The sequence below is a fragment of the Ascaphus truei genome, chromosome 8 (genome assembly GCF_040206685.1).
Source record: "Ascaphus truei isolate aAscTru1 chromosome 8, aAscTru1.hap1, whole genome shotgun sequence".
Taxonomy (NCBI): Eukaryota; Metazoa; Chordata; class Amphibia; order Anura; family Ascaphidae; genus Ascaphus; species Ascaphus truei.
This window is the reverse complement of record NC_134490.1, coordinates 42,086,186-42,106,272: the sequence shown is the minus strand read 5'-3', so window position 1 is coordinate 42,106,272 and position 20,087 is coordinate 42,086,186. Positions and strand designations below refer to the sequence as shown.

Sequence of the window (20,087 nt, the reverse complement as noted above, 5' to 3'; positions counted from 1 at the left end):
TGTTATCTGTGCTAGTCCTTCCCCCGGTGTGGATGTGTTTTATGGCTAGAGGTGTCAAAAGGTTCCTGAAAGCAAGTGATGTAAGAGTGTGTGTGTGTATCTGTGTGAATATAAATGAATGGAGAGCCCACAGTATATACAGTGCTTTACAAAAGGTGTGTGTGGAGTGGGAGTGGATATAAATGGTGTGGGTAGGTGTGGAAATGTGAGAGATTGTAGCACAACTAAAAGTGTGTGTGGATACTATGTGGTCCCTATAGGTGTATAGGGATGAAAAAACAAGGAGTATTAGTATGTGTAAGAGACAGCTGTGTGTGCATACATATAGCACAGTATGTACAGCCATGGCCTATAGCGCTCATGGGAAGAGAGTTCACTTGTGTCAGTAAGGACTCATAAAATTTCGATCTCTGTTTAGGCCACCGCTAAGTGTCCCGAACCGTTGCATAAATTTGTATTCATGCAACCGTCTCTCTTTCGGTGTTTTAAGATTACCTTTGAGTATGGTAACCCTCAGATCGTTCATCTTATGGCCAGAGTCAGAGAAATGTTCGCCGACAGGACTGTCTCTTGTTCCGCGTGTGATGCTGTGGCGATGCAGGTTCATTCTCTTGTTTAGCCCCTGTCCTGTCTCACCTATGTAGTAGCAGCCCCCTGCGCATTTCATGCACATGATGAGGTACACGACATTGCTGGAGGAACAGGTGAACCTTCCTCTGATTTTGTATTCCCGATTCTTGTGTGGTATTTGTATTGTGTCCGCTGTGTAGAGCATTGCGCAGGTTTTGCATCTTGGGTCCTGGCATGGTGTTGTCCCGCATTCAGTTGTACTGTTGAATACTTTACTCCTCACCATAATATTCTTGAGATTATGGGGTTGTCTGTATGATAATAAGGGTGCTTCAGGGAAGCATCACGCGCGGAACAAGAGACAGTCCTGTCGGCGAACATTTCTCTGACTCTGGCCATAAGATGAACGATCTGAGGGTTACCATACTCAAAGGTAATCTTAAAACACCAAAAGAGAGACGGTTGCATGAATACAAATTTATGCAACTGTTCGGGACACTTAGCGGTGGCCTAAACAGAGATCGAAATTTTGAGTCCTTACTGACACAAGTGAACTCTCTTCCCATGAGTGCTATAGGCCATGTCTGTACATACTGTGCTATATGTATGCACACACAGCTGTCTCTTACACATACTAATACTCCTTATTTTTTCATCCCTATACAACTATAGGGACCACATAGTATCCACACAAACTTTTAGTTGTGCTACAATCTCTCACATTTCCACACCTACCCACACCATTTATATCCACTCCCACTCCACACACACCTTTTGTAAAGCACTGTATATACTGTGGGCTCTCCATTCATTTATATTCACACAGATACACACACACTCTTACATCACTTGCTTTCAGGAACCTTTTGACACCTCTAGCCATAAAACACATCCACACCGGGGGAAGGAACAGCACAGGTAACATTCCAAGAGACACTGTTTTTAAGTATACCTTTTGCTTGCTTCATTCATTGTAACATCGCCGGAAGAAGAGATCAGTGTATCTCGAAAGCTCGCACATATAAAAGCATTTCGTTAGCCACAGAACGGTATCATCTATTTATTTTTTGATTATTGAAGCTCGGCTAACACGGTACTGATACCTCTACATATATATATATGTATGTATGTATGTATGTATGTATGTATGTATGTATGTATGTATATAGACAAGGAGAAACAAAAAGTAGCACCAACAAGCAAATGAATATATATCAAATGATATTGATATTGGTTAGAAAACTAACCTGAAAGGTAAAAATAACCTTAATAATGTATATACAACAATTCAATTGATACTGAATGCAAACATATGGATACACAAATTGACAAAAATAAAATTAAAATAAAAGTCCAATGTCCAAACCACACAAAAAGTTCTGACAGGTAGCACCAGAATAATGTACAGAGTCCAGGGGCCCACGGCAGCTCTCTCATGGAATAACCAGTTCCACAGCAAAATCTATGAGAAAGACAAAACAGAGAGTGCACGCCCAATAGTGTAACACTGTAACATTTAATGTGGGGATGGGGGGATTAAAAACACTCACAATAGACAAGTAAAATATATGCAGTATGTGATATATAATCACCACCAAGGCGTGTCCAAACCGCAGCAGAGAGTCCAAAGCAGGCTGGAGTAGATCTCACGAACAGCGCAATCCCTCCGGTTCACTCGGTTCACTCGAAATCATCCAGGTAATTCTGGCATCAGAGTATGGCCTTCAAATCACTACATGTGCTCCCCGGCCGTAAAGGATGCACACAGCGTGATGACGTAATGTCGTAAAGTACCTGGATGATTTCGAGTGAACCGAGTGAACCGGAGGGATTGCGCTGTTCGTGAGATCTACTCCAGCCTGCTTTGGACTCTCTGCTGCGGTTTGGACACGCCTTGGTGGTGATTATATATCACATACTGCATATATTTTACTTGTCTATTGTGAGTGTTTTTAATCCCCCCATCCCCCCATCCCCACATTAAATGTTACAGTGTTACACTATTGGGCGTGCACTCTCTGTTTTGTCTTTCTCATATATATAGATATATATATATATATATATATATATATATATATATATATATATAAAATAGAAGAAAAGAAGCGCCAAATCCTAGTGCATTACTGTGCAAACTTGATAAATTTAATGCCCAAAAATCTCAATAAAAATGAACTCACAAACATAGAACAATTAAAAGCATTTTATGAGATATACTCATGCTCCAAGGACCAGGAAAAACGCTGCTTGACTGCTGTCTTGGCTCCGTCACACCTCTGGATCTGAATGCTGCCTTTGCTGTTCACCGATAGCAGGAACTGACGTTTTTGGCACTCCGCAGTGATCTCTCCCCGGGTATACACCGACAGATGCTTTTTTGTTCCCACCGGGGACGATGGATATCGCGGACCAGCGGATGACGTCACAAAGATGGCGGAGGATACCGGACCGATTGAATTCAAAGCAGTTCTGGAGCAAGCGTTTGTGAAGGTCCACTGCACACCTTCCCTACGCGTTTCATCAGAGGGACTGACTTCTTCAGGGGATGGGCTCTGGGTGTGTGGTGTAAAGTATATATACACACCCACGAGTCCAATTAAGTAGATTAGTTAATAGGCAAAACAATGTGTGGGCAATTTGCATGATTGAATAGTCCCATAGGTTAGATGTTTGAACACCTGATAATAGGTATCCACAATTACATATATGCCAACACCTAATAACATAATATAAAGATGATAACACTAATAATAATAAATGTATTAAAACAAACTAACAGTTGATGTCCTGACTTGATTTAAATGACCAAAGAGTGTATCTAGAGATTTCAAATGCCCCATTGCATATAATTAAACAGAGACGATAAAAAATATATAATAATTTACACTTAGTGAGTATGGCTTGAGGAGGGTAGATCTGATATATATATATATATATATACACACACAGAAAAATAAAGTACACCCCCTTTGAATTCTATGGTTTTACATATCAGGACATAATAACAATCATCTGTTCCTTAGCAGGTCTTAAAATTAGGTAAATACAACCTCAGATGAACATCAACACATGACATATTGCACCGTGTCATGATTTATTTAACAAAAATAAAGCCAAAATTGAGAAGCTGTACATTGTATTGCTCCTGTTGGCTTCGGAGAAAATAAACCTGTTTTATTTAACTCCTTCGTTCTGTATGTATATTGTCCTGGTCTACCGTGACTATCAGATTGTATGCTGTAATAAAAGATTAAATACTGTATATTCATGGGAGCAAGAGAGCAGCATCACGTATTTATTTGCTGAGAGAGTATCTTAGTGGTAAACACACTGCCTTTGAAGTGGGTGATTCCAGATTGAATCACACTGCCACGTTTCCTTGTGACCTCGGGCGAGTCACAATTGTGGTGCCTGCGGCATAGGGACTTTATCTCCCTATGTTTCAGGCACCACAATTAGATGGTAAGCTCTTCAGGGCAAGGACTAATTGTATACAACAGACGACAGAGAAGCCCAATGCTACATCCAACATGACAAAAATACACAGTAAAATACTCATATATTCTCTTGAAAAAGGGTCATTAGTTTAACCCTTTGGCCAAAGCATTGTAAGCTTGCGAGCCACGACAAGGCAGACCCTGTTCGCAAGTCCTAACACTACCAGATAAAATACTAATATACCTCTATTAGGATTAATTAGTACTTTATCTGGTAGTTGGGCTTCTCTGTCGTCTGTTGTATAGATATGCCACGCTCAATAGCACTCCTTTTTGACACTTATATACTTATATATATTTTGTGGGGGCTCAGGGGTTCCCAACAAGAGCTTGCTGGGGTTTTGTGTTTTGGCAAGGGCTCATTGTGCCTGCAAAGTTCAAATAAACTGTAAGTAATATATAGGAAAAAATATAGGAAAAAAGCATATCATATCAATATATAAATTATTAATATTATTATTATTATTAACCAGGTTCAAATGCCAGGTCCAGCTCTTCTAACCGGTCACTTCTGGAAGCAATGTGTTAATGACTTATCATATTTAATAGGGACCACTCGCTAACTAATTCCAGTGAGTGGTAGTTGGTGCATCGGTAATGTCTCTCCATGTTAATGAGAGGGGGAGATGGGGGGTATCTCAGCATTTCAAAAAGATTGAGCTCCACTGCACAGTGCCACTACATTACAACAGCCCTGCATCCATCTGTAAACAATGTCCATTAAGCTTATAATTGTTCATGCCTGATTCTCACTCCTTATCTGTGCTGTACCTCCATTACACCTCTGGTTTTCCAGATTCTGTATTGCCATAGGAACCTGCAGGAAATTTGCAGTCATGAAAGTGTCTGATATGTCCAATGTATTTTCACTAACACCCCCTCGCCCCCTTCTCTTTTTCTCACCTTGCTGGCTCTCTGTCCCCCTACTTGCTCTATCTCTCGCTACTCTCTCTCTCCCCATCTCTCTCTCTCTCTTCCTTTCCCCCTCTCTTTCTCTCTCTCTTTCTCTTTTAAACTCTTCCCAGGAGCTGTTAGAATGAGAAGCAGAAGAAGCCGCCCTCTTCTCACCAGCTGGGAAATCGCCTAAATTACCCCTGATAAGGTAACCCATTGTATTCTGAATCTGACCAGCCCTGTTTTTCAGGGAAGGATTCTTGCTTTAACCTACTAGATCTGTTTATTAACCAGTTCACAAATATAGGGGTGTGGGTAAAGAGAAAAATATATGCATCCCATTGTGATTTGTGTGTCATGTAACTCCTATTGCTCCATATAATCTCTCCCTTAAACTCCTCCAATGGTCCCTATGACTTCTCTTGAACTCCACCTATTGTTCCATATAATGACTGTCTATAGCGCCTTCCTATCTCCTCTAATTGCGTCATATAACTGCACCCTATAACTCCTCATATTGCCCTTTATAGCCACTCCCTACAACTTATCCTATTGCTCCATGCAACTGCTCCCTATAACTTCTCCCTAGCTCCTAATATTACTCCATATACAGTAACCACTCCCTATAGCTCCTCCATAAGTCCTCCTATTGCTCCATATAACCCCTCCCTATAACTCCTCCTATTGATCCATATAACTGCTCCCTATAGCCCCTCCTATTGCTCCATATATTCAATCCCTATAAGCCCTCCCATTGCTCCATATAACCTGTTCCCCCAATGCCTCCTATTATTGCTCCATATAATAGCTTCGTATAACTCCTCCTATTCCCCTATAAAACTGCTCCCTTTAACTCCTACTATTGCCTAATACAACTGCTCCCTATAATTCCTTCTATTGTTCCATGTAACCCCACCCTATAACTTATCCTAACTCTTTCTATTGCTCCATATAATTGCCCCTATAAATACTTATATTGCTCCATAGAACACTCCCTAAAACTCATCCTATTGTTCTATATCAGGGGTGCGCAAACATTTTGCTCTGCGCCCCCCTACCTGCTCTACCCCACTGCTCACACCCCCCCCTTACCTTATATCAAGCGTCAAATGACGCTGCGGGGTCATGTGACATCACGTGGCGTCACTTGATGCTGCGCTGCCCTGGTGACGCTTTGCCCGAAGCCGCCTGAATCAAGATAAGTGAGTTACAGAGGCCTCGCGTGGTCCCCCGGCATTTTATTTCAATGCTTTGAGGAAGAGCGTGGGGCCTCTGTAACCACTGCACTCCCCCCAAAAAATCTCCCACCCCCCACCAATTTGCGCACCGCTGCTCTATATAACAGCTCTCTATAACCCTCTTATTGCTCCATATAACTGCACCCTATAACTCTTCCAACTGCTCCATATAATCATTCCCTATATTGCCTCCCTAACTCCTCCTTTTGCTCCCTATAGAAAGATCTAAGTTACTTTTAGGAAGACCAGACATCATCAAAATGAAATATTACAATTGCAGAGCAAGTTACATTCTGCTGGAAAGAGTGCGGATTAATAGGGAATGTTCAATTAGCCTGAGTTACATATTCTTCCAAAATGTGGATACTGGCTCCTTGTGTAACTAATTTGGGCCAAAAAGGTAATACAAATCAGACTTCTTAAAAACACTATCTCATTAAAGTAATTCTGAAATAAAAGCCATAGATAAATTAATTTCCAATATAATTACAAAGGCAGCCTTTAATCTTTTGCTATACCCCAAAATGGTAAGTCTCTTCTTGTTCTTAATATATTTTTGGAACGTTGTTTATTGTTTTTTTTATTATTAATTTTAAAAGCATATTGAATTATATAGCGTAAAATGTGTCACAGGGTCTCTTCATGTTGCCTCTTTTATTATGTCACTTACTGTACTGTATGTTACAGGAAGTGCCATATATCAGACTGTCAATGTAATTTCACAGAACTTTCAGCTCTCCACATATAACAGAAAGACACAATGTAACTATGCAACTGTAACAATCCTAGGTAAATCCCATATTTGAATCCTGTCTCAATCACCCTTGATGTGTGTATTAATTAAATTCAGCTTTTACACTTAGGCAGGACAACACCCTGTTTAGACAAACCATCTGTTGTAATGTGCCTCACATGTGCTTAAATAAGCAGGCTGGGCTGAACTTAATTCAGTCAGGTCACTTCTTAGGCCCATATAACCACAGACATAGCAGCCCATGTTCAAGTAGCCCATTGTAAGTAAAATTCAAAGTGGAGTTTAAAAGGGAGTTCAAAAGGAGTGGACATCACCTACTGGTCCCGATTCCTGAATTTGATCTACGCTGGAAAGGAGGATATTATTTATCCCAGACTGCATATCTCAGCACTTTACTATTGCTGTGATGCCACCTTTACTATTTATATTTCCTATGGCCTTACTTCTTTTAGATTATGCACTTCCTTCTATCAGCCTCATTATGTCTCTAACTCTATTCATATATCTCCATCTCTCCTTCCTTCGCCACTTCTCAGTTCTCATGAACTCCTTTCTTACCTGCGCCCTCTGACACTACACAGCTATACCGCCTGCACCAAAGCGGACCCCTACAAATCCTCCTCAAACATCCTCTTTCTATCCATGCTTCTTCTCCTTGCTTCTGGGGATATCTCTCCCAATCCTGGTCCCTGCCTTATTTCTACATGCTCTCGTCCTCACCTGCCAAATGCAACTTCTACTCCTTCTGGTGTCAACCCCTCTAACCTCATACCCATCCCCTGCCACCCTCCCTCCTCTCTCCCTTTCTCCTGTGCCCTTTGGAATGCTCGCTCCCTTTCTAATAAGTTCCTCTCTGTGCATGACTTCTTTCTCTCTCACTCTCTGCTCCTTTTTGCTATAACTGAGATCTGGCTCACTCAGTCTGACTCTGCTCTGGAAGCTGCCCTCTCTTATGGTGGCCTTTCTTTCTCCCACATTGCACCCTGATGGCAGGGGTGGAGGTGTGGGGCTCCTCTTCTCCTCTCTCTGCCGTTGCCAAACCCTTCATATTCCTCCCTCTCTTGCTTTTCCCTCCTTTGAGGCTCAAACTGTCAAGATATTCTCTCCTCTCCCTGTCCACGTGGCGGTCATCTATCGGCCACCTACCTATACTCATCCCCCTTCTGCCTTTCTCGCTCACTTTGAATCATGGCTCTCTTTGTTTCTCTCCTCAGACTCCCCTGTTCTTCTCCTTGGGGACTTCAACTGTCATATTGATGACTCCTCTCTCCCTTGTGCTTTCCGAGTTTTCTCTCTAACCTCTTCTTTTGGCCTTCAACAGTGGACTGCAGCTAGCACCCACAAGGATGGCCACTCTTTAGAACTGGTTTTCACTAAAAACTTTTCTCTCTCTGATTTCTCCATTTCTCCCTTTCCTCTCTCTGACCATCATCTCATCTCATTTTCTCTCTCTCGCTTCTCCCCTTCTCCATCTCCATCTACCCCTCATTTCTGCAGAAACCTACCAGCTTTTTATTCCACTTTACGCTCCTCCCTCTCCTCTCTCAGTTCTGCTCCAGGCCCTGACAACCTGGTCAGGAACTACAACTCTGCCTTATCATCCACTCTTGATCTAAATGCCCGCTTTCTCTCTGCCATCCTCACCCTTCTAACCCCAGACTCTGGCTAAATTCCCACACGCGCATGCTGAGTTCCTGCACTCGTTCCTCCGAACACCTCTGGAGGAAATCTCACACGCTCACAGACTTCCTTCACTACAAATTTATGCTATCCTGTTTCAACTCTGCCCTCTCTCAGGCTAAACAAACCTACTTTTCTTCACTAATCAACATGCACAAGTCTAACCCACGCCAACTCTTCTCTGTCTTTGACTCTCTACCCAGACCACCCTCAGCTGCCACTTCTTCTTCCTCCATCGCACCTCAGAACTATGGTGACTATTTTAAGGAAAAGGTGGAATCCATACGTCAGAGCATCCCCTGTTTCCTCCTCCCATCCTACACTGCTTCCTAACTCTCCTCCTGCCTTCTTTGACTCTTTTTCCGCTCTCTCAGAGGAGGATGTGTCACTACTGATCTCCTCTTCTCCCTCTACCACTTGCCTTCTTGACCCCATTCCCTCCCATCTCCTAAAACCTCTTGCTCCTACTATAATCCCTACGCTCAACACACATTTTTAACTCCTACCTCTACTCTGGTACCTTTCCCTCCTCCTTCAAACATGAAACAGTTATACCATTACTCAAAAACAGCAAGCTTGACCTACCTGTCTTTCTAACTATCGACCTGTCTCCCTCCTGCCTTTTGCTTCTAAACTCCTTGAACGTCTTGTATTCTCTCGTCTGCTCCATTTTCTCAACACCTATTCTCTCCTAGACCCTCTACAATCTGGCTTCCGCACTGCTCACTCGACTGAAACAGCCCTCACTAAAATAACTAATGACCTCCATGCTGCAAAAGGCAGAGGTCATTACACTCTGCTCATATTACTCGACCTCTCTGCATCATTTGATACCGTGGACCGCCCGCTTCTCCTTCACATTCTCCATACTCTTGGTATTTGTAACAAAGCTCTATCCTGGATGTTGTCTTACCTCTCCCGTCGTACTTTCATTGTCTCTTCTGCTAACACCTCCTCCTCTATTGATCTCTCTGTGGGGGTACCCCAGGGCTCTATCCTGGGACCTCTTCTCTTTTCTCTGTACACACTTTCTCTAGGTGACCTAATCATATCTCTTGGGTTTAAATATCACCTCTATGCTGACGACACACACATTTTCTTTTCAACCCCTGACCTTACACCTGCTGTACAGACCAAAGTTTCTGAATGTCTCTCTGCGATATCATCCTGGATGGCTCTCCGTCGACTTAAACTTAACATGGCAAAAACAGAGCACCTCATACTTCCTCCCAAACCTCCTTCCACATTACTGTTGTAAGCACTATCATTCACCCAATATCCCAAGCACGCTGCATAGCAGTCACACTCAACTCCTCTCTCACATTCTCCTCTCACATTCAAAGCGTATCGAAAACCTGTCGCTTTTTCCTCCACAATATTACAAAGATATACCCTTTCCTCTGTTGCTCGACTGCTAAAACCCTGACTCAGGTCCTCATTCTCTCCCGTCTCGATTACTGTAACCTCCTGCTGTCCGGCCTTCCTGCTTCTCACCTGTCTCCCCTACAATCTATCCTAAATGCTGCTGCCAGAATCACTCTACTCTTTCCTAAATCTGTCTCAGCGTCTCCCCTGCTGCTATCACTCTCCTGGCTTACGATCAAATCCCGCATCTCACACTCAATTCTCCTCCTCACTTTTAAAGCTTTACACTCTTCTGCTCCTCCTTACATCTCAGCCCTAATTTCTCGCTATGCACCATCCCGACTCTTGCGTTCTTCTCAAGGATGTCTTCTCTCTTCCCCCTCTGCATCTAAAGCCCTCTCCCGCTTTAAACCTTTCTCACTGACTGCCCCGCACTTCTGGAATGTCCTTCCACCCAATACCCGACTAGCACCCTCTCTATCCACCTTTAAGACCCACCTTAAGATACACTTGTTTAAGGAGGCATATGAGTAGCACCGTAGCTAATACTATACACATGATACATTAACCTTTGCCCCCTGCAGACGCACTTACCAGAATACCATCCTACTGTCTCTGTATGTTCTTCCTACCTACCAATCAGATTGTAAGCTCTTTGGAGCAGGGACTCCTCTTCCTAAATGTTACTTTTATGTCTGAAGCCCTTATTCCCATGATATGTTATTTGTATAATTTGGTATTTATATGATTGAATGTGTATTCTTGAGATACAGACCCCAGCATGGGGTGCCGGTATCCCCGCCATGTTTAAATCTCCCGCGTCACGTGACCGGGACATTTAAACACACAGAAGATACCGGCACCCCATACCGTGGCCTGTAACTCGGGAAGCAGGGTGTTCCGAGGCTGAAATGAATGCGGTTCAGCTCATGAGACTACAATTCTCTGTTATTAAAATTAACATTAAAACTGCACGATCGCCTGTAAGAGCTGTGCAGGAGATGCAGCTCTCTCCGTGCCACTCTGCCAGGCCTGCAGTTTAAGCAAACACAAGTCGTGCGATAAGTATTTGAAAAAAAACACACAAAGCAGAGCGATGTTTACTGCACTTTACAATAATTGTGATTTTTCTTAGTGAATACCGTTTTGACAATACACTGAACTGATCAACGTTTAGTGAATGAGCCCATAAGTCTGAAATTAGAATTTTTTTTCAAATTCTGCTCCTTTCAAACAAATGGTCCCTGTCACCAACAGAGCCATATATTTGTTTTCACTTTTAACATTTCCATGTTAAACCATTTTTTTTGTCTGATGTCTCTACTGTAGGTGATAAAACATGTTGTCAGTTTACAGAGCTGCTGGTAAAACTGTTAGATTTGCTCTGTCTTCTGTTTGCAAAGTAATTATGAAGCCATCATTAGTAAACCAGATAAACGGAAGTAGTTGAATTTAGTGTTTCCGACGAAAAGCGAAACTTATTCATTTTTTACAAAATACAATTAGGTAAAACAGTTATCTTTCTAAGGAGCCGATTCCACTGATAAGTTGACCTGCCCCTTTTATTCCATTTTTATATTCAGTACATCCCAATAATCCAATTTATTTTAAGAAAAGTGTAACTTGCCCCGTAACTTGTTAAGTTATCAATCAACTATTGTTATGTCAGTGATTACAAATGTTATTGCGGACTCAAACATGGAATCAGTTTGGTGACGCATAACACCTTCACTGCCAGAGGGGCCATTAATGCGCTGCAAAAAGATGTCAAACAAAGAATGCATCCCATTATATTATGTGTGCCATATAATGGCTCTCTATAACTCATCCTATTGCTTCATATAACTGCTCCTATAAACCTTCCCTAACTACTATTGCTCCATATAATTGCTCTCTAAAACCTCCCCGCATCTCCTCCTATTGGTCCATGTAACTGCTCCCTACATCCTTATTTTTCTCCATAAAACTGCTCCCTGTAACACTCCTGAGAATGAGTAAGTGCCTGACCAGAATTGATCTGGAATACACATTTCAAATGCTGTAATAACATTTCCAGTAAACAAGTAAGACAAAATCCACCTTTGTTTGGGGCAGATCATACACGTTATAGATTTAGCTGACAGTCAGGAGCATTTAATCTTTATATATCTCTGTCTGTTCCTCTCGCATAGACCTCGGCCTGGTCTTATTGATGCCTGCTGTCCATATCTCATTCCGTGCTGGTGAATTGTCTCTTACTTGCGTTTTTTAAGTCTTTTCAAAGTGATTTTGTCTCTTTTTTTCTCCTACAGAAAAAAAAACTTTTAGAAGTAGCTTTGTTTGTAAAGGTAACATACAGGCTTAGGGGTCTATTCAGATAGCTCCGATAAGTGACTTAACGCGTGTTAAATGCACTTTCCAATCGATTTTGCATGTGTAACTATTCAGAAAGCTTCGATAACTTCTCCAAATCGATAGAAAACTGCGTTTTAATGATTGTGATCACTCTTGCTATTACAAGCCATGTTGGTAGCTCAAAAAATGCCCAAACTTGCATTTTTTGGCAGTAACTGCTATTAAGGTAGCTTTGATATGCACATCGCGGATTAAACACGCTTATTTTGTTTCTGCCACCTAAAGGATGGCGAGATTGGATTTGCGATGTGCATATGAATGAGTATAATTTCTCTTTACTACAGTACATAGGACTGAAGCCGGGGGTCTCCGGACCTGTCCCGCATTAATTTCAGCTCTGGAGATCCCCTGCTTCAATCGTATGCAATAAAAATAAAATACAGCCCAGCTTCAATACATTAGTTGTTAACCGCTAAGGTAATGAAGGGGTTAAATAGCAGTACCTGGTTTGTTGGTGGTAGAGGGGATGAATGGAGCTTGTAGTTGCCCCTGGGTCTGTGTTCAAGCCTCCTGGGGGGTTGCTGAAACCTTTCCCCCCCCCGCTACCCACCCGGGAGACCTTAACCACCCGAGTCAAATACCACCTTCATAGTTTCCTCAGGGTGGGTGGTTAGGCCTCTCAGGATGGTTTAACCACTCCCTTATCTTAGCGGTAATAAAGGGGTTAAGCCCTCCTGCAAGGCTTTACCACCCACCCTGGGGCAACTACCCCCTTCACCCACCCCCTCTACCGCCAACACCACACATAGGAATACACAAAATACCTCTTTGCCAAATATGGCTAAAAGCACTTTTGCCCTTTCAAATATACGAGACAGTGCAATAAAATAATATACAATACAAATTACAATACTATAAAAAAAATCACTAGCCATTTAATCTATTGATTGTCATTGTGGTTATCTATGCCCTCAAGGGGGGCATGCCACATTGCCACATTGCCACAAGATTGCCACATTGACAACCAATGGGCACCCTACTACCCCCCTCGACCCCTAACAACCCACCCTCCACCACACAGTAATGAGTAAAAGCCCTGTTAGCCATATCTGTCTAATAGTGCTTTTGCCCATTCAGAATCAATGAATAGCCAGTCACCCTATAGTAAATGAAAGTTGAACTTACCACTGCTAGGATAAAGGCCATCCTAGTCTTCGTCTCCGTCTTCATTGGCACCAATGTTAAAATAAAAAGACAAAGACTCAGTCCCCATAAAAATGAAGAATGGTACCAGACAAGGTTGCCCTCTATCCCCACTCCTTTTCGCACTATCGATCAAACCCCTGGCAGCAACAATTAGACAGAATCAAGATATAAGGGGGGTCGTCATCAGGACAGAGAACACAAAATTTCGTTGTTCTCGGATGATGTTATCCTGTCATTGACATCCCCCATGACGACCCTCCCCAATCTTCAACCTGAGTTGGAAAGATTCGGCCGGATTTCCGTGTACAAAATTAACAGCGATAAATCAGAAGTCCTGTACCTAACCCCGACCGCCCAAGAAGTAAAACTAATGCAGCTCAACTTTAGTTATAAGTGGAGTTCAACAAACATAAAATATTTGGGTGTCAGAATAGCCCATTCATACGCAGCATTGTACAATTGCAATCTCCCTCCATTATTTTCCAATATTAAAAAAGACCTCCAGAGATGGAACAAATACCATTTTTCGTGGCTCGGAAGGGTGGCATCAGTTAAGATGAACATCCTTCCCAGACTGCTGTATTTCTTCCAGACGCTCCCAGTCTGCGTACCGTTGGCAGACCTCAAAAACATACAAAATAGCATCTTTCAATTTATATGGAAAGACAAAAGGCCGCGGGTGGCGCGAACAGTAATGCTTGCCCCAAAGGAGTGCGGAGGCCTAGGTGTACTTGACATAATCAAGTACTACAGAGCAGCCCACCTAAAGCCAACGGTGGTATGGAATAACAACCCAGCGTCTTGTGGCTGGTTGGAGATTGAGGCCTCCTACGTGGCTCACCTATCCCTTGGAGCTCTACTTTGGTCCCAAGGGGGTGGGAAGATAACAAAACCAGGCGAAATAGGCCTAGGAGCCATGAGATGCACGTGGAGAATTTGGACGCAAACAAAGGACAGCTATGAATTGACATCCTCCCCCTCCCCTCTCATGCCTATATTCGGAAACCCAGACTTCCCCCCGGGTTGCGACCCCAGGGGCTTCAAACAATTTAAAGAGTTTGGTATAAAGATGGCATCAGACCTACAAAGCCTCTTTGTCGACAGACAGCGCAGGATGTGCCCGTTGAGCATCTGACATGTTTGAGGTGTGTGGGGAGTTGGGAGGAATGAGGGCTTTGTGTGGGGACGAAAGTTTGATGTCTTTGTGTGGCAGGGTGTATGGTGACTTTGTGTTGGAAGGGTGAGAGAGGCTAGTGATTTGTGTGGAGTGGGGGGAGGTGTAAGTTAGAGAAGGGGGGTGAATGTGGTGTTTGTGATTAAGAAAGGGGGTGAGTGCGCTGTACGGAAAAGGGAGATACATGTGAAGTGTGTGGCGTAAAAGGGTGGATATGATGTGTGAGTGTGTAAGAAGAGGGTGGGTGAGGGTGGGAGGTGTATGCTTGTGAAAAGGTGGCTGAGTGTGTATGCATGTAAGCGAGGAGGGGAAGAGTGAGGTCTGAAGAACAGGGGTGCCCTGAGATTTTCAAAATCCTTCAGGAGTGCCCCTGCTCAAAAAAGATTGAGAACCACTGATCTAAAGTATCCTTTGCATGCACATCTGCACTGGTAGAGCTATTCAAACTGAAACCTAAAATCAATTCATTGAGATATTCTTATTTTTTCCTCTGGAGATTGGAGGCCGCCATCTCTCCTTAGGTTTGATCTTGATCATTTAGATCTCTCCCGTGGATCAATATCTATGTTTTATACTGATCAATCAGAAATTCCCTTGCTCAAAACTCTGTTCATATTTCGTATTGATCAATAAGAGTTCTCCCTAGATCAATACAGGCATACCCCGCTTTAAGGACACTCACTTTAAGTACACTCGCGAGTAAGTACATGTCGCCCAATAGGCAAAAGGCAGCTCACGCATGCGCCTGTCAGCACGTCCTGAACAGAAATACCGGCTCCCTACCTGTACCAAAGCTGTGCGCAGGCGGGGAGACTATAGAGCCTGTTACAAATGTGTTATTTACTTCAGTTATGCACGTATATGACGATTGTAGTACAGAACATGCATCGATAAGTGGGAAAAAGGGAGTGCTTCACTTTAAGTACATTTTCGCTTTACATACATGCTCCGGTCCCATTGCGTACGTTAATGCGGGGTATGCCTGTACTCTGTTTGTGAATTACCCTAAACATTAATATCACTCTCTAGATCCATACTCTACCTATAAATTATCCTGATCAATCAGATCACCCTCTAGATCAATATTCTGCCCATGAATTACCCTAATCAATTAGATCGCTCTCGAAATTAATACTCTGCCGATTAATTAACCTCATCAATCAGATCCCTCACTAGATCGGTACTCTGCGTATGTTTGATGTATTCAACAATATACACATATTTGTATATACACACGTACACAGATACACTGACCCACACATGGTTATATAGTGTTATATACCGACACAGGAAGCCTGTGCTGTTTTAATTATCAGGGTGCTATGCCCCTGCTCTACACCATATTGATAACTGTCTAACATATGATTGTATTCACTGTCTTCCTGCCAGGTGTACATGACTTACCCTGATACACTGAATGTAAAGGGGTTGCACTGCTATGCCGCTACCATGGAAGATGCATCAGCTACAGATTATGAACTGCTGCTTTCTCCAACCCTTTTGGACCATCATCCTGGCTCCAATGGGATGGACGCTGAGCAGAAGACAGTATTTGCATTTGTCATCTTCCTTCTGGTATTTCTGGTTATACTCATGGTCCGCTGCTTTCGGATACTACTAGACCCCTACAGCAGGATGCCGGCCTCTTCCTGGAGTGACCACAAGGAGGGTCTAGAGAGAGGCCAGTTTGACTATGCCTTAGTATAGACCATTAGGGGATGGGAGATCTATGCTTTGGGTTAACTCTGAGAAGGTAGTGATAGTAAGGAAGTCAATCTTTCCAATGACTTGTAGCCAATAGGTTGCCTTACATTGATACTGTCAATGACAGAGTACTCATTGGTCATATGATGCTCAGCTATATAGTGTTGTCTATCGTGATGCCTTTAAATTTTGAGAACATTCCAGGCCTGAACTACCACATGGCCCTTTTACCCATAAGTTGCCGGATGGCCCAGCAACTCATTCTTTCTTCTTTGTTTCCTTCTTTTCTACTTTTTTTAAACTCTTTTGGGTTTGATATCTCTCTCTATATATTGGTTTTATGTCCTGCTTTCTGTACTCGGGAAAGGCAGGACAGTATCTCCCAGAATGCTTAGCACTGGGATTGTAGTTTAGTTTAGCATTTATCAGTCAGGCAGAAGGACCGTGGACAGTTAGTTTTGAGTGGGCAGTTAGTTATTTAGTTAGCTAGTTGGGCTGGAGGATGTACTCACTTTAGAAGCTATTCCTTTTACTGCAAGTTATAAGGTCAGTTAAGCAAATCTCTGATCCATAACGTGTCACATTTAAGAAGCCTTACTTACCCCTCTCGCACTCCCGTTCATTCAGTTCTCTCTTCCTTTTTCCCTCTCTCCCTTTTTACCTCTCATTCCGTCTTTCTCCATTTCTTTCACTCTTTTCCGTTTTTTATCTTTCTCTCTTTCCCTCTCCATTTCTCTTTCTCCCTTTCTTAATCTCTCTCCTTTCTTTTCTATTTTCCCCTCACTCCGCTCCTCTTTTGCCCTCTCCCTTTCTTTCCTCTCTATCTTTATCCTTATTCACTTTTTTTTAGTACAGTGTGATCATACAATGTTACTGGGTCCAAGAGCTAACTCTCTGTGACCCTTATACATGGAGCAGGGGTAACCAAATGGGCTTGACCTTTATTATAGAGCCGTTACCCCCTCCTGTCACAATCACTGCTAAAGAAACTGAACGGAAAACTTTATATTAAATTCCTGCTCGTTTCATATCCCCCCCCACCCCCCCTCCTGCTGACACCAAACGGTTCCCGTCACAGGCAGAGCCATACATAACATCACAGGAGGTGACAGTGGGACAGCACACCGAGGGAAACCATGACGTCCTTTGCTTGAGATTATTTAGATGGATTATTGTATTGATCTTTAGTCCTTTATTGATATATTAAATAGCCACAGTTATTACCCAACATGAAAATATGCAGATTACATGTTGTCCTAATTATGACACAGCTGCCTTTTATAAAAGAGAGAGCTTGACTAAGTTTAAGTTACACGGTACATCTGTTATATTTGTTTTTAAGTGGGAGATAGATGTGTGTAATACTGTACGTGATTTGAATGTGATTTACGTATGTTGATATGATGTGCTGAGATTTCTATACTGTTCACCAAGTGTTTACTTCCGTCTGATCTGTGTTATTTAATCAGGTATTATAACGTCAGTGATAGACGGTAATTACAGTGTCTAGTGATTGTACCAAACAGTGACTCTTTGCTACAATAATCATTTCATTATTGTCTGGGTGGCAAAAATCCCACTGAATCCAGAATTAAAGCCGGTTACACTCTGGCTAATGCACAAAACCATATTAACATTTACATTTATGGTCTATTAGTAACATAGATTGCTATTTGGTTTAGCTAATTGTAGACCTCACTGATTTTCTGGGAGTCTCCCTGATTTGGAGTGTTTCGCTGATTTTAAACATCAGCAACTCATAGACTTCAATGGAGTCCCACTGATAAAAATCAGCACTTTTCTATTACAATTTTTCAGGTTCAGAGCCTCCAAATGTCACTGATTTCAGTCCGTGGAGCGGACATCCCTGTAGTTATAGGTGTGGTGGATAGACCAAATTCTGGGAAACAAATTGTTTTGATACCAGTTAAAAGACCGTCTCCAGAGGTCTATATATATTCAATTACATGTGGGGACAGTACTGCATAGAACATATTCTGTGCTTAAATGCCACTGAAGTGTGTGACCCCAGCTTCGGAGCCCAGTTTCAGCTCTCCTTGTGATTTTGGGCAATTAACTTCATCACCCTGTGCCACAGGCACTGAATTTTAGATTGTAAGCTCTTTAGGGCAGGGACTCATAGTGCCTGCAACTATCTATGTACAGCGCTGCATACACTGTCAGCACTATGTAAGAAAGACAATATATTTTCAATATTCCTCCTAAACAGGAAACAACTGAATTATTTTACCTGCAGAATGGCAAATGTGAAGTGATACGTGTGTGTGTGTGTGTGTGTGTGTGTGTGTGTGTGTGTGTGTGTGTGTGTGTGTGTGTGTGTGTGTGTGTGTGTGTGTGTGTGTGTGTGTGTGTGTGTGTGTGTGTGTGTGTGTGTGTGTGTATATATATATATGCTAAATGGAGCCTTGAGAAATTGTAGAGTTGGAAATGTAGTGGTACTAAGTACTACCCAATAACATCACCTTGACATCCACTTTCCTTCTGCCACCCAGACAGATTGAGAAAATATAGAGGGGATGGTATCAACATGTCACAATTTGTTTCTTGATGCCGTGCAATATTTTTCTCCTGTGTCACTTTGTATCAACATCAAATGAATAAAGCTGTGATGCTGATCTCTTCGGGACAGGCTAGAGCCAGCTTGGTGGTGTTGCCATCGGTGCGACTGTATCACGCCCGTTATGTGCAGCTGTCTTCCCCGGCCCAACTTCAGTCATTACAGTTTAATGTGGTGGTGGTTAAATGAGCCACCATCAAATGTAAACTGTGATTGCCCAGGGAGAGCGTGGAGCCTCTGTAAGTGCCGGCATCAACTCCTGCTACCATGTGATGACGCGTTGTCGCCATGACAATGCGACATCACATGATGTGAGGGCGCAAGAGGCAAGGCGTGATGCGACGTGCTGCAGCAGGAGGAGATGCCAGCTCCGGAGCAGGTAAAAAGCTCCTCCAAACTCCCTCTGCACAGAGCCCCGCAAAACTCCCAGACAGTCTTGGGCACAGAGGTTAGTGACACCTCCGATCTAAGGGATTTAACTGATGTAATGAGGAAATAAAATAGGGGCAGTTACAGAGGAAACCTGACAGAGATACATCCCATTGTAATAATGTGCTGAGTGACTCTTCACCTAACTGCTCATACAACTCCTCCCCTAACTGCTTCTATAACCTCTCCATATGTCTCATGGAGAAAATCTGACAAAAAGCACCTAAATACATTGACACAAAGGGGCACAGTAAGAAATGTATGCTCTTTGCATCAATTTAATGATTGTTTGTGACTCTTGATACACATCCCACTAAATCTTTGTAGAAAAAGGAGCTCCTTGTGATCCTTGTAGGATAGAATAGCCTGTGTATCCAAATACCTACTTCCTGCCTGTAATCCTACATTGATATTTATGTAAACTCTTGCAGGAAACATGCTTATAAAATGATATGCTACAGATATTTAGCAAATTGTGTGCTATATATATATATATCATCAGAATGGAAGCTTACTGCAAGCTAACCACACGTAGCAACACATGGGCAGCCATCTTTTATATGATGAAGATGAGGTAACTGACATACTGTAGGCCTCAGATTGATAGTGCTAATGGGTACAAAGTACCACTACTCTTTCTTTGCAATCCAGAAGTACCATTGCT

At 42.6% G+C, this 20,087-nt stretch overlaps 2 protein-coding genes across 2 annotated transcripts in view; both read left to right on the top strand.

The window, feature by feature from the left end:
* CTXN1 (cortexin 1) overlaps nt 1–18,788 on the top strand; it is a 78,726-nt gene extending 59,938 nt beyond the window's left edge. Inside the window, exons 3-4 of the mRNA XM_075611664.1 lie at nt 5,093–5,169; nt 16,102–18,788. Coding sequence (XP_075467779.1) covers nt 16,108–16,419 — 312 coding nt within the window. The 5' untranslated portion in view covers nt 5,093–5,169; nt 16,102–16,107 and the 3' untranslated portion in view covers nt 16,420–18,788. The remainder of the gene's footprint in view (nt 1–5,092; nt 5,170–16,101) is intronic.
* A 48-nt stretch (nt 18,789–18,836) lies between these two features.
* Nucleotides 18,837–20,087, top strand: part of LOC142501593 (solute carrier family 12 member 2-like) — a 155,114-nt gene continuing 153,863 nt past the window's right edge. Inside the window, exon 1 of the mRNA XM_075611663.1 lies at nt 18,837–19,442. The gene's annotated coding sequence lies outside the window, so the exon portion shown is untranslated. The remainder of the gene's footprint in view (nt 19,443–20,087) is intronic.